The sequence below is a fragment of the Haemorhous mexicanus genome, chromosome 13 (assembly GCF_027477595.1).
Source record: "Haemorhous mexicanus isolate bHaeMex1 chromosome 13, bHaeMex1.pri, whole genome shotgun sequence".
Classification (NCBI taxonomy): Eukaryota; Metazoa; Chordata; class Aves; order Passeriformes; family Fringillidae; genus Haemorhous; species Haemorhous mexicanus.
Genome location: NC_082353.1, coordinates 7,651,053 through 7,665,297, shown reverse-complemented (window position 1 = coordinate 7,665,297; position 14,245 = coordinate 7,651,053). Strand labels below are relative to the sequence as shown.

Genomic DNA, 14,245 nt, shown 5'->3' with positions numbered 1-14,245 from the left:
AAGGCTTCTGCTCAGTTGGCAGTACTGGCTCTGGTACACTGCAGTGTCCTTGTGTGGAAACACAAACCAACTGCTGTCTTGAGAAGGCATTCAAGTTTAGGACTCTCCTTTCACCAGCTTCCACATTGTTCCTGTTACTTGATCAGTATTAATCTTTTTTCCCTGTGAATTTCTATGGTAATTGCTATTCTGTGAATAAACTCTTCTAAAAATAAACAGGACTAAATTTGGATTATACAGGAACTGTTGATTATGCAATCTCTTCTGAATAATCCGTATAATGTATTCTGGGTACAGAGGACAGATTTTATTTATTCATGAGCAATAGCTACAACTTTCTTAGAGTTAAATATTAATGTGAAACATTAAATTATGTAAAGTTCTTTGCCAGTGAGTAAGTATGGTGACAGTACATATTTTTCCCGCTGCAAATTATTTTACTCTTTTATTTTGTTGGGGGTTTATTTTCATAATTTAGGAGACTTATGCCGTTGCTAAAGCTGCTTTGTAGGGATAATGCCATATCTGCATGTTACGTTGTCAGGAGCTGTAGAATAAGGGATAGTTTCTCTTGATGTGAGAAAATAGTAGAACTTGTCAGTGGATGTGTTTCAGTGGATCTAATTGAAGCAATTTGAGGCAGATATGCACGTGGCTGAGTAGTGGATTTGTTGCTGCTTGGTTCAGTGTAGATATCTGCTTTAGCTTGACATGTTGCAGAGTGAGGTAACTGCAGATTTCTGTTCAGAGTAGGGTTAAGGGTACTCATATGAGCAGCTGCAGCTCAGCTGAGGAGGCAGTGAGGAGCACATCCAGACTGCTGAGTGTCTGTTAGCTGGAGTCTATTGAATGTCAGCAAAGCAGTTGCTGTTTCACCCATAGGCTGGGTCCCACTGGTTCATTTCTGCTTCCTTTCAAATTAAAGTAACAATTTTTTAATGCAGATGAAGTGGGAAACAGGTTAAAAAGCAGCCTATCAATAATTAGGGGAGCTTCATTTACCCACTTAGAAGCTTAAGGGATCACTGTGCTGCAGATCACTTTGGCTGCATACAGGTTCTGAGCAGTGGGGATGGGATTTTTGCCTGACCCTTGGTCAGGAGCCTGTGACAGAACGTGCTTCACACTAAACACAGCTTTGTGCTCTCCTCCCTTCATCAAAAGGTACTGCTCTTCCCCATTTATTCATTCCCTGGGATGCTGCCATGCAGTTCTGATCAGTGGGCAGTGTTGGGTTTTTCCTGTGGGCTTTCACAGGGCTGCCCTCCCCTGGTTACTGTCTCCCTCTGGGAAGCAGTGATTTCAGGCGGACACTCTTCTGAGAGAGCAGCTGCTACCCACCTGGAATAAAGGCAACAGGAGTGAGCATGTAGTAATGACTCCTGTTGCTGGATAAATGGCTTTAGATAAAATCAGTGTGAATGGAAGCTTTGAGGCAGATCTAAAATAATCTGGTTTGTGCAGCTCTGGTTTTAGAGATATGTTCATACAAATCCTGTTTGGATCACTGATCTTCTCATTAATGTGGTGCTCAAGCAGACTCTCAAGAGTTAGCAGCCTTTTCTTAGTTTCATAGCCTACTCCTCTGAAGCACCAAGATGTTTGGTGTCTAGAATTGTTGCCTGTTAAATATACAAGAGCATACACAAAGTGAAGGAATGAGGGAAAGCTGTCCTCATGTACAATGTATTTTCTTGCTACATGAAAGCAAGGTAAGTGTTAAAAATCAAGGGAAGCCATCAGGGTATTTGTGGTTCTCTGTCTCTCCTAGTATTTGTGAACAGTTCTAAGATGTCCTTTTAGATCCTGTTAAACACAAGCAGAAGCATTTTATGGTGTGGGCTTTTGGATGAACTGACAGTGCTGGAGAAACAGTTGCTATGAATGTACCCTCAGTACATAGCTGCAGCACAATACAAAAGTACAGTCATTCTGTGAATGCTCTGACTGAAGAAGTTGTTTCAAATTAGACCATGTGTGAGATTGTTCATTTCTTTTGATGTATTGAATAACTTTGTTTATAGAGATTGTAACAAATGCCTTAGTGTACTCTCATTCTTAGTTTTAATATCTGCCAATACAAGATCTTGACTACCTCCTAATCCACTGACCAAATCTCATATTGAATATGTGATCATTGTGCACATGCATATGGTAAAGGTTTTGTCAGAAACCTCTCTGTGAATAGTGTGTCTGTTTCAACAACCTTGTCACATGACAGCTGCTAGGACTAACATAGTGTAAAGAAATAATATGCTCAAGATAGAATGACTATTTTCTTTCATTCTTCTATTGCTGTTTGCTTTGCCATCACCTAGATTTCTTGGCTCTTACACTAGCTATGACTACTTGAAAAGGAACATCAAGTGGTAAGACTGTTGTTGATGTGAGGATGTTTTCAGGTGTCCTCTCACTGTTACATTTCATCACAGGCATTATGTGCACTTAAAATTTGAAACACACAAATTCTGGAAGTAAGCGCAATAAATATATTGCGGTCCAAAATTACAGGTGTTTGTGAAATCAGTCATTTTCTGAAGCAAACCTGTGGATAAACATTTCTAGCATCAGAAAAATGTTTTGAAAATAAGATTTTGAAGTTACATATGCTATGCACATAAAGCTAGTGAAGCTTAAGCTGATTACATTCCTAATTAAGATGGCATTGTTCAAAAACTAGGTGTATTTAAAGAAGTTATACTGGAATCCATTGTCCTGTTGGCTAATTATGCTTTTCAAAAACATCCCCAAAAAGAAGTGGATTTACATTTTTCTTTCAAAAACTCATGAAATTAGAGAACACTTTCATTGAAATTACTCCAAATGAAGTTGAAAAATTAATATCTACTAGGCAATTATGCAAATACACCTGAAATGTCATCTGCCTTTTGTTTGCCTTGGTTTGTGTTACTAATCTTCTAAAGGTCAATGTTGTCTGACTCTCTTGTGTTATCAATAAATGTTTTTATACTTGAGACAGGCTATTCAAGAAAATAATGTTCTAATGTTTATAGGAGGAGGTGGAAATCAGGTGGTCATAGAAGACAAAAAAAGCAGTGAATGTGGGAGCTGTGAGGAAACTGAGCAGTCAAATGTTTGTTTTTAATTCTATTTCAACAGGGGGAAACCAACTGATAGTGAATCAATGGATAGACCTGTTGGTGAAAAACGCTATGAGCCAATCCCTCAAGTGACAACTCCTCCTCCTGCTCCTTCAGTCCAGTACACACAGCCACAGTCAATTAACAGCCCTGTCCTGTCTCTCCCAGCACACCACAAGCCTGCACTTTCTGAAGGTGAGCACTTACAAAGCTGAACTTTGTGGGAACAGCTGTTGCTTCTCAGGTGCTTGTGGGGTTGCTTCAGCATATCTACACGTGTAGCTATTTTGTTCTCTAACTGAAATGTGGAATAATTATTATTGAAAATAGTTTTTTACTGTAGTGAGATTGAGTTTTATGGAATTATTTTTTGATTCTGTCTGAAACTATGTAGCTTCCAGTTGTTAGTACCCATACTGTCCCAGCTGTCTCAGCAGAGATGAAGTAAAACTCCCTGTGCTTTGGACCAGAATTCTGACATGAGCAATAGTTGAAGTTTCTAAAAACAAAAGAAAAAGTTGTTTTCGCTTTCACATTGAGGGGATTGCCCAGTTCAATTGAATTTTCTGGTTTGTGCAAGTACGCAGTGGTATTTCAGTACTGGTGTTCTGGGGGCTTGATGATGATATAAATGAGGCTTAACCTTTTTATTGCAAGGTCATACTGTTGTCTCCAACATGTTTAATGAAATGTTAGATAACTTAGGCAGATGTGCAAAAGGCAGTAGGAGAACAAATTATCTAAGAGACCAAAGCTGAACCTATGTATATTTTATACCGAAGATTAAGAATTGACTAAAATGTGTTTTTATGCCTTTAGACATTTCTGGTTACTAACAAGTTCAAGTATTTTCATTTTCATTGCAGTTAACTCTGTGTCTGACCCTCCTCCACCTCAGAATAAGTCAGCAATTTTCAGATCCTCTAGAGAGGACACTGTGCAGTCCACTTTTTACCCTCAGAAAAGCTTCCCTGACAAAGGCCCTGTGAATGGAACTGAGCAGATTCAGAAAACAGTCACTCCTTCCTACAACCGCTTCTCAACCAAGCCGTACACGAGCGCCGCGCGGCCCTTTGAGCGCAAGTTTGAGAGTCCCAAATTCAACCACAATCTCTTGCCAAATGAAGCTCAGCATAAACCAGAGTTGCCATCAAAATCTTCCAGTTCTCCTCAACCAATTTTGAAAGCACACAGCTCATCGCAGCCTCCCGACTTTGAGAGTGGAATGGACACCTATGCTGTACAGGTCGACAAGCCTAAATATCAACCAAATAATGTTAATGCTGTGCCTAAAGCCATTCCTGTAAGGTAAGCTGCTGCTCCTTCCCTTTCCATGTGTACATTTAGAGGTCACCTGGGAAAAATACAGCCTTTTTTATTCTGCTTCCAGTTTCTGTTCATGTAATAGTTGAAAGATTGGCGCTATGGTTCTAAATTCTGCTGAAGGATAGACACTTACAATGTGTTCCATGTCCCTGTACTGTCTTGCATTCTGTTGTTAGAAAGTGGCATGGCTTTTACTACCTATTTCTCATACTAAATTACAAATTTTCTAGTAGATAGTAATAACTTCTCCTGGCAATCTATTTCCAGAAAAGGAATTAATTTCTAAAGATAGCTGTTGCACCAAATTCTATTTGTCATGTGCTTAGAGAGACCTCAGGGGACACATGAATAAGAGATACTTTCTCTTCTCACAAGTATTTTTAAAGTAACTTGTGCAGTTTCATATTGGTGCTCTTTACTGTGAGACAAACCAGCAGCTCCTTAATGGCAGCTTGTTCTTGTCTAATATGCTTTAATGTATAAGAACTATGTCAAGAGCAACAGATACTGTTACAATCTTCAGCTTTGCTTTTGCAGAACAGTGTTTTATTAATATTTTATTTCAGGATAATAATAATGCGTGAACCAGACTTAAAATTTTGCTGTTTGTCCTATGTTAAGCACCTGAGAAATGTTTTATGCTAGGTAGTTCTGTAGACTGCTACATTTTGGAGTTACTGGTTCTTTGAGTAAAATTCCTTGGAGACTGTTCTGAAAACTTCATCAAGGTACCTTTAAGTTATAATTTTTTCTTCAGTTATTGCCTGGCAACCTGGAAAAACGTGTGTAATTTTTTTATTTTTATTTTTACAAGTTTGTTTTCTGTATGTAAGTAGAAGGGTTCAATGTTACTTGAATAAAAATTGTTAGTTCTTCTAGTATTAAAGTCAGAATGGAGTTTCGGGCTGAAAAATAAACTTTCTGATGTTAGTTGCATTTACTTTGATGAAGCTGCATCTGTAGCTGGGGTAAGCTCTTTCTGTATAATGCCAGAAGCAGGCAGTTGCAAACACAAGATTCAGGTAGTCTGAATTCTTGCTTTAACTACTTGCTGAATGTTTTCAGAGTTTGTGAGATTTGGGTTTTTTTGTTTCTTGGGGGTTTCTTTCTTTGTTTAGGGTTTTTTTTTGGGCGAAGTTGGGTTTTTTGCCACAGAGTTTCAGGAAGGAAATATTGATAAAACTGCTAGGCTTTCTGTCTTTTCAGCCCTACAGCACTTGAGGATGAGGAGGAGGAAGATGGACACACTGTTGTAGCCACAGCAAGAGGTGTATTTAACAGCAATGGTGGTGTATTGAGCTCCATAGAGACTGGAGTTAGTATTATTATACCACAAGGAGCCATTCCAGAGGGAATAGAGCAAGAAATATATTTCAAAGTCTGCAGAGACAACAGTATACTTCCACCTTTGGATAAAGAGAAAGGTAACAGCTGGCACTGTACGTTGTTCTGTTATTTAATGCAATTATTTTCTATCAAGAACAAAACAGAATATGAAAGTAACCTTAATAAGCTTCAGCAGTTTTCATTTTGAGATTGTTTCTCACTCAAGTGACTGTTCAGTAGAATACACTACAGTCTTGTGCTTTTCTTTACTGACCCATCTAAAAGCTCATATTTTTCTCTAAATTGAGTTACTGAGTAGCTCTGCAGTGTAATTGTGTAATACTTTGAATGCATGTCACAAGTCAGTAACAGTTTTCTTTCTCTTAACTCCAGGTGAAACACTTCTTAGCCCCTTGGTAATGTGTGGGCCTCATGGACTAAAATTCCTGAAGCCAGTGGAGCTGCGCCTGCCACACTGTGCGTCTATGACCCCTGATGGTTGGTCTTTTGCTCTAAAATCCTCCGACTCCTCGTCGGGTATGCTGTCCTCCCTCTGTCCTTTTGGGGCTTTTGGGTGCTATCGTATAATTTAAGTTATTTTGGCTAAAGGTGATGCTGTGTAATATAAAAACTCAATCATTGTATTTGTGTCAAACTCTCCCATTTCACTTTCATTACAAATGTCTTTCTTACATTTACTCATGGTGCAAATTCATAGCTAGAACCAGGATAGCAGAAAAAGAGTAGTATCTCCAGTCTATTCAATATTACCGTATTTTTCTATTCTGTCTTCTTTCTTGAGGACTGCTGCAGCTGAATACACTTGAAATGATAGTCGCACTAAAATTGAGAGGAAATGAATATGTACCTCTGATTGGCCTTTGTAACATAACTGGTGTTTGTCTGTTGCTTAATTAACCATATAGGACTCTGGCAAATCTTAACAATCTGCATGCTCATAAATCATGATTTAACGCTTGTTAACTGTTTCCATGTGTGCAAGTTGATGCTAACAATTCGGTCATTTAAGAAAACTATAGTGTGCAGTAAAAGCATTTACAGTTTATTCTAATGTAGCTGGTTTTCCAAAAGACTTTTCTTGCTTGCTCCTACCTATCTCTCCTCTACTGCCTTTATCCAGAAGTCTCTGGTTGATAGTAAAAGTTGCAACTAGGTTGCAATTTTATTTACCTGTTCATTTTTACCTCACTGTGGCTTTCTGGGATGAGGGAGAGAATGTATTGGCTGGAATTGTCAGTGAGGAGCCTAATTGAGAATTCTGGGCAAGTTTCAAGCAATTTCATGAAACGGCTGTGAGGTTACAGAGACTTAAAAAGGAATGTTTGCACATCTGGGGAAAAAGTCTTAAGATTTTATTCAGCTACTTTCAAAATTTATGGTGGAAGATTCAAGCCATTAATGTGCACATGTGATCTGAGTACTGAGTGAAAAATGTATTTCTGTATACAGCATTTAAGCCACCATGTACGCATATCCTCTGTCACTAATGTATCTATCACTGTCAACACCAAAGCACTGATGCTTTGAAAGATTAAAGCATCAATCCCCTTCATGGGGAATCAATAATCTAGAGGTATTAATGGCAATAATTTTTAGTTGTTTTTTATAAGCTATTCTATGCATGTGTTGCATGCATCTATTTAACAATGTGTGTATACGTGGCCGTGTTAAAACACGGGCTCATAAACGATAGGGTCCCAAAAGATAGGACAACTATGTACAAAAGCAACACAGCACTTCCTTTGTAACTAATAGCACCTGTTCATGAACTTACTTGAAGTGAAGGGAGAGGACTCAAATGATCTAAACAATAACTGAAGTTACTGAGACATTTTCCTCCCTTTCCAAAGTGGGATGTGTGTGTGCGTGCATGTGTGGGTGAAAGCAAGAGCGTGTATATTTAAACCCTAACACTTTCTGTACTGTAAATATAACACCACATTCTGTTAATCTGAAATGGGATGTATATCATAACATTGCTCTTTTGAGACAAACTTAAAAATTAGGCAATTCTGTCTTATGATATGTAAGTAGACCATACTGTGTCTTAAATAAATAATTGTTTTCTCTCTTTCTAAATTAGTTGGTTATGGGACTCTGATTCTTGGGGTGGCTTTATTATAACAATTTATACAATTCTGGGGTTTTCTCTCTTCAGTCGTCTGCCCTTCCTCATCTTTTCTCAATGTATCCATGTTCTGTCCTAAAAGTGACATTCATTTGCACTTACTAACATCCTTTCTGCCACATTTAAGCCTCATACATTGGTATTTTACTGTTAAACCCTTGCAAAAGCTTAACTGATTCTGGTATTAAAGCTGACTGGGAAAAAAATTTGCCTTTTATGGCCACATTGATTAGAACATATAAAATACTGAGTGATCTCTTTATTTTCCTTTTCAAAGCAGTTGTATGGGAAAATATGGGGAAAACATCCTCAATAGCTATTTATCCTTACAATGGATTTAGAAGGAAAGGTTGGAAACAAGTCTGCCTGTCTCATGTGCAAGACTAGGACCCGACCGTCTTCCAGTCCTGCTCTACCCTTTTAATACATTTGGTCATATGAGTTTTCAATGGAATTCCTCAATCTATAAAAGGAAAAATTCTCCAGCATTATTGAGGTTTTTGACTGAAATAAGCAGTCTCAGCTGGTTGCAGTAAATTTGTTTGTGCTCTCTGAGTGTACACTGGCCACTTCTATTCTTTGTCACTGCGTTAGATGTTGCCATCTCTCAGTGCATTGTGTACTTCATTTTGTTTTCATGAGTTCAAGAAAATTACGTGGAATTTGTATCATTCTCACTTAATACTGAGGTCTCAGGTGTTTGCTCAGGTGTGTGACTGGGTTCTTTAGCTTGTTACACATTTCTCCTCAAGGCAGATTTATTTGGCCAAGCTGTTTAATGTCATTTATCTGAAAGGCTTAAGAGAACTTCAGTGCATTTTTCACTTTCTACCATAGTGGGATGTGTAGTGGCAACACTTGGTAGTGATTGTAGGTGGGTAAATGGAAAATACTGTCTCCACTTAAGAGACAATTGACTGTGCAGAGGGAATGTAACCTTTGGTCTGGTGAGATGGCAGCTATTACTTGCTGTAACAGACTCTTACCCAGAACCTTTGATCATGAGTAGATAAGCTCTATTGTAAAGATTTTTATGTACCAGTGAACTGGAATAATTTTAGTATTTCAGGCTTTTAAACACATATACTGGATGTAGCTGCAAAATGACTACAATCCTGTCTACAATTATTTTCATCATAGAAAATAAAACTACCAATGTGTCATAGTGCTTAGTTACAACATGACTTCTGATTTGCCTCATTTGTGCTCAGAACTGTCTCAAGACACTTCAAATGCATCTTACCCACATTAGCTTCTGAAATTTCTTTTTCTTTTTTTCTTTTTTTTTTTTTTGTCAGTGGCAGTTTAGGAAGGAGGCAGTGAACACCTGATTCACTGTTAGTAAGTCTCAAATGGAAAGCACTGTGTTGGTGCTGTAGAGTAGTATGAGTGACATTTACAAGTTCCTGAATGCCACAGCATATGTTTTGAATAACTGACCTTATCCTATGTTATGTGAAATTTTTTTAAAATTTTTTTTAATTAATAACGTGCAAACTGCAGGGGTTTTTTAAACCATCAAAAAAAAAAAAAACAGGAACAAAGGAAAAAACCCCAAAAATCCAAAAGAGGTGTTGCTTCAGAACTTAAAAGCTCCTGTCCAAAAGCTTGGTTGTTTCAAGATGTACACTGTGTGACAGCAGATACTAAACACCAGCATTGTGTTTTCCTCCCACAGGTGACCCCAAAACCTGGCAGAACAAGTCTCTTCCCGGGGATCCAAACTATCTTGTTGGAGCAAACTGTGTCTCAGTCCTAATTGACCACTTCTAAATATTAAGTTAGCTGACTGAGTAAATAATATGAAACTGAGATGGACCTTACATATAAACTGAACCACTCTATCAAGTATTAACTGTTCTATAAGTGATAATGGATCTTAGTGTTTAAGCATCTTGCTTTAACTAACAATGAATTAGCAAGTACACTCTTTGAACCATGGTCACAATACATGCCACAGACAGGGAGTGTACAGTGGGAACAAGGTGGGGGATTTGCAGGTTCTGTATGCTTTGGTTTGGTTGTTCTTTTGTGTTGGGTTTTTTGTTTCTTTTTTGTTGTTTCTTTTTTTTTTTCCTTTGTTAAAGGACACTGCTAGTATTTTGTTGTTATCTGAAAGTACCAATGAAACTATACACAGAGGAACTAAATTTGTTTCATACTCCAGTGTCAAAACCACAGATTTTGGCCTGCATTTTTGGACTGTGTGTTTTTAACTCACAAGACTACCTTTTGGTCTCTGGTTTTTAAATGACTTGGTGTACATGTCCAAGAAAATGGCAGTCAGCTTGGGGTTGCACAGTTTAGATGTTTTCCTCTGCTGAGAGGTAATGCAAACACATCTACTTGCTGTATATGGAAACATTGTCCTGAGAACAGGGGGGAGGGGGAAAAGCATGTGGGATGACTATGGTTCAGATGCCTCTGTGGATTTGTAAATTAACCACATTATTACAGACCTATTAACCAGCAGGGATGCCTTACCCTCATGTTTTTAATAGTCTTAGCTCTCATAGTTCTCTGTATTAAGTTTGTATGGCTTTTGTGCTTACTTAGATATTACATCATGAGAGACTGGGGTGGGGGGGAACAACAACAAAAAAATTGTGAGGTTGGTTTAGAGAACGAGCGTTGTTTGTGTTCATCAGCCAGAAGAGAACCAGAAGAAAATGATGGTATGTTTTCTGCTATGCATTTGAAAATTTATAGATGTTATAGACCGCTTGTATATAATGCGTGCATACCACTTTTGTTTTTGGTTTGTAAATTAACTTTTATAAGCTTTACCTTTTTATATATATAAATATATATAAAAACAAACGAAGTTTCTTAAGGATATCTTTGTATTCTCATACCTTTTGAGCCTTGAACTTTGACATCTGCAGCAATAAAGCAGCATTTCTACAATATACGAACGAGGACATTTTTTAAAAATGCACAAAGTTGTTACCTTTTAAAGTGCTGCATTTAAAGAATATAACTCGGAATTCTCTACTTTGATTAAATTCTTGAAAAGTATCCCTACTGTAATTTGTCATAAGGATGCTGTACTATGTGCCCTGAAATGTATTTTTTTACTAATAGACAATTTATTACGGCACAATGGCACTACTACTGTTTAGATAATATACCACTGCATTCTGTTAATGAGTTATTAGCTATTCAGGTGTGGCTGATTTTTTTTTTCTCTGCAGTTATTAAAATTACACGTTTCTAAATATACAGAATAAAACCGTTTTTAAAATAATAAAGATGATTGTAGTACCTTATTATTTCTGAAATGCATTTATGTGTACCTAACACAGTTTTGATTTTGTTTTTTCTGTGTAAATAGACAGCTGGATTCTGCCATATGTTCATATGTGTAGTGGAACTCCTTTGTGGAGTCAGTTGGAGCTGCCTACAGCAGGGCTTCTGAAATGATCAGCTCCAGTGTGGATCCATTGGAATTACTCAATTCAGCTAAGAGGGGTAGATTTCTCTTTTGGCTCATTGTGTTGGGCTAGTTTACCTGTGACACCTTCTCTTCCAAAAACCTTGGTAGTGTTCTAGCATGTAGATGTACACTTGGTATAGCTCTACTATTTTAAAGTTATTCCTACAGAATCCCATTACCTCTTTGGAGTATTCCATGGCTAACTAGTACCCTTCTATCAGAGAAAATAAGGTCTAAAAGATTTTATTTTTTTTTTTTAACGCTGCTAAACAGTGCATAACTCTGATGTTTCCTTTCTGTACTTCTACTTAGAAGTTTTGTTTCTCAGGCATGACTTAGCCCAGAAGATTCACTTATTATTGTTCCTATTCCTCCTGATGGCTTATCTCACTCACTAGCAGAGCATGAGACACTGGAAAGTCCTTGGCCTAGGGTAAGCACTACTTGACAAAACAAAAACATGAGTGTTATCAACAGTGATATAATGGAGTTCAAAGCACAGCACAGTACCACCTACTGTGAAGAAAGGAGAAAATTTGGTCTATCCCAGCCAAAAGCAGGACCATGTGAAACACTACAGAAGGAGCCAGTCAGTCACACTTGAGGCAGGTACTCACACCTGAGGCACCCTGGCATTACACTGCATGGATGTGGTGTTACTTTGTGTCCTGGGCATCCTGAGTCCAGCGTGCTGGAAGGTGTAACTGTCCTGTGGTGATGGTACTGTAGTCATCCAGATTACATCTTTCTGCTCTTTTGTTTTTGAAGAGCATAGGGTTATGCCTGTCTATCAAGATGAAAAAAACCCCCAGCTTTTGCTCTGTTGTTGTTTCATAAGTGAGATGAGAAACTGATGCTGTTCAAAAATGTGGCGATTCTATACTGTAAAGCAGCCTGTTGGAGAAATTGTCCTTTGCTGTCTGCCTGTAGGAAGGTTTGTCAAAGTGTCTAATGTAAGTGCCATGTGCATGCCTTCTCTCTTGTTAAATCCCATTATTTTGGGTTAAAACATAGCTAGTGGGAATAACTAGGCTAAAATAGCACATTTATTTTAAAATATTAGTGGGTTTGAAATCTTTATCCTTGCAACTGGTTGCATTCCTTATGTATTTTATATAGACTAGGCTCTGCAGGAGGTAAGTTCGCCTGTAACATTTTAATACTGTTTCTATTTACTGTTAATTGTGAAGCTCAAAAACTGCATCTCTCAATTCTTCCTATTTGTCTCAATGATGTCCTGGTCAACTTTGGCCTTGCAAATTGTACAGAAGCATTGAAAACTTCAATCTCAAGTCTTGTGTTCGTTTTAAACAAGGGCCTTCAGTGTTGGAAACAGACAGGGGATACAGAATTGCTGTTTCTTTCTGATTCAGGTTTTTGGTAAAAATCTTTTTTTATTATTTTATTTTTTCAAGAAAAGTAGCAATACATATTCAGTGATACATACACAAACAGTTACATCTGTCAAAGTAATCCATTCCTACCAGCCTGGGTTAGGTGAAGCAATTCAGCAATGGTAGGGTATGGTTGAAGATTCTCTGCTGCAATGAAACCTGGAATATGTGATGGAAATTAAAGCCATACAGTTTGGAGAATAGGTGCTGGTAAGCATATCTGGAAAATGTGTTCTTAGTGTCACTTGGGGAAGGCATTTGTAGAAGCCTTGCTGAGTGCCATGGTGGTCTGGGTACATATGGACTTCTCTGGATACTGGCTCCACCCATTGGACAGATCAAATCTTTAGGTAAAAATGTTTTTTATTATCTCCAAAGTGCTTTATGATCTTATAAGCAAGGTTCTGAGAATAAATACACTTAGTATTACATTGTCTTTATAGTATTCTGCACTACTTGTCTGTTTTGTACAAAAGTTGATGACCGCAGTAGATAGGCTGTGAAAATAAATGACAGCCTGTTAAGGTAAGTGCTGGTTGAAAACACTTTTGTTAAGGTATTAGTTTCTAAATTATATTAAAAATAAGCAATATTTTTTTCAGAAAAACTGTGGCCTACTTCCCTTTCAGCTTTGGGGCTTAGAATTTGGGGGAAGATCTGAAAGGAACAGGCTGTAAAATTTAAGGAAAATGACATTGGGTATTTAGTCTGATAGGTTCTTTTATATCTTTGCATACTAATGGCAATACTAAATTACATACATTTAAAAGCCTTGCCAAAGATATAGATAATTTTTGCCAGAGTGAAACTTGACATTGAAAATTATTCCTTGTAGAAAGAAGATGAGGAGAAATGTCTTTGCTAGAAGGATCATTCATAATACAGAGCCTGATAGAGAACTTCCAGTATAGGTGGTGTAACAGTGAAACTGCCTGCAGTCATTTCCCTCCTAATTATACTTCTTCCTGAATTCATGACCAAATATATCACATTGCAAAATAAAAAGGTAAGATAGAATTAACCACGTTGGTGACACAGAAGTTTACATATTTGTTAACTAAGTAGCCTGTTAGTAAAACAGTACATCAGGGAGATCAGCTTAGTGCTCAGGAAATAGTTGCTTAAAATTAAGATTTGTGCTAATTGTTTTCAGCTTGTCTGTCTAAAAGCTGTGTAAAGGCACAAGATATATGCAGATGCAAACCTTACTGTATAGGAAATAATGCTCTGAAATGAGCTCTATAACCAGTAACCTGCTGCCCCTGCAGAACAGCCAGAGCTGAAGAGTTGCAGCCCTTTTCCCTGGCCAGCAGTGGCAGTCCCACTGGTGCTGCTGGTGTTGGCACCACTTTTTAAATTTCTGTCAGCAGCACACTGAAGGTTTTCATAGCCCTTCACGTGTCTGCTGAGAATGCAGGAGTGATGAGAGTGGGCTTGCATATTTTTCAGATACATTTCATATACAGACTTTCATTTTTTCTTAATAAGTGACATCTTTATGGTTCTAGGCAGT

General features: G+C 37.8%; 1 protein-coding gene across 6 annotated transcripts in view; it reads left to right on the top strand.

Annotated features, from left to right (window-relative positions):
• The window catches only part of TJP1 (tight junction protein 1), a 156,961-nt gene extending 145,808 nt beyond the window's left edge, over nucleotides 1-11,153 (top strand). For 3 of the 6 annotated variants that reach the window (XM_059858194.1, XM_059858197.1, XM_059858198.1), the window contains 5 exons: nucleotides 3,121-3,296; nucleotides 3,968-4,409; nucleotides 5,634-5,851; nucleotides 6,147-6,290; nucleotides 9,581-11,153. In XM_059858194.1, the coding sequence (XP_059714177.1) occupies nucleotides 3,121-3,296; nucleotides 3,968-4,409; nucleotides 5,634-5,851; nucleotides 6,147-6,290; nucleotides 9,581-9,675 (1,075 nt within the window). In that variant the 3' untranslated portion in view covers nucleotides 9,676-11,153. The remainder of the gene's footprint in view (nucleotides 1-3,120; nucleotides 3,297-3,967; nucleotides 4,410-5,633; nucleotides 5,852-6,146; nucleotides 6,291-9,580) is intronic. The other 3 variants (XM_059858196.1, XM_059858199.1, XM_059858195.1) reach the window with 2 other exon arrangements.
• Nucleotides 11,154-14,245: the final 3,092 nt, after the last annotated feature.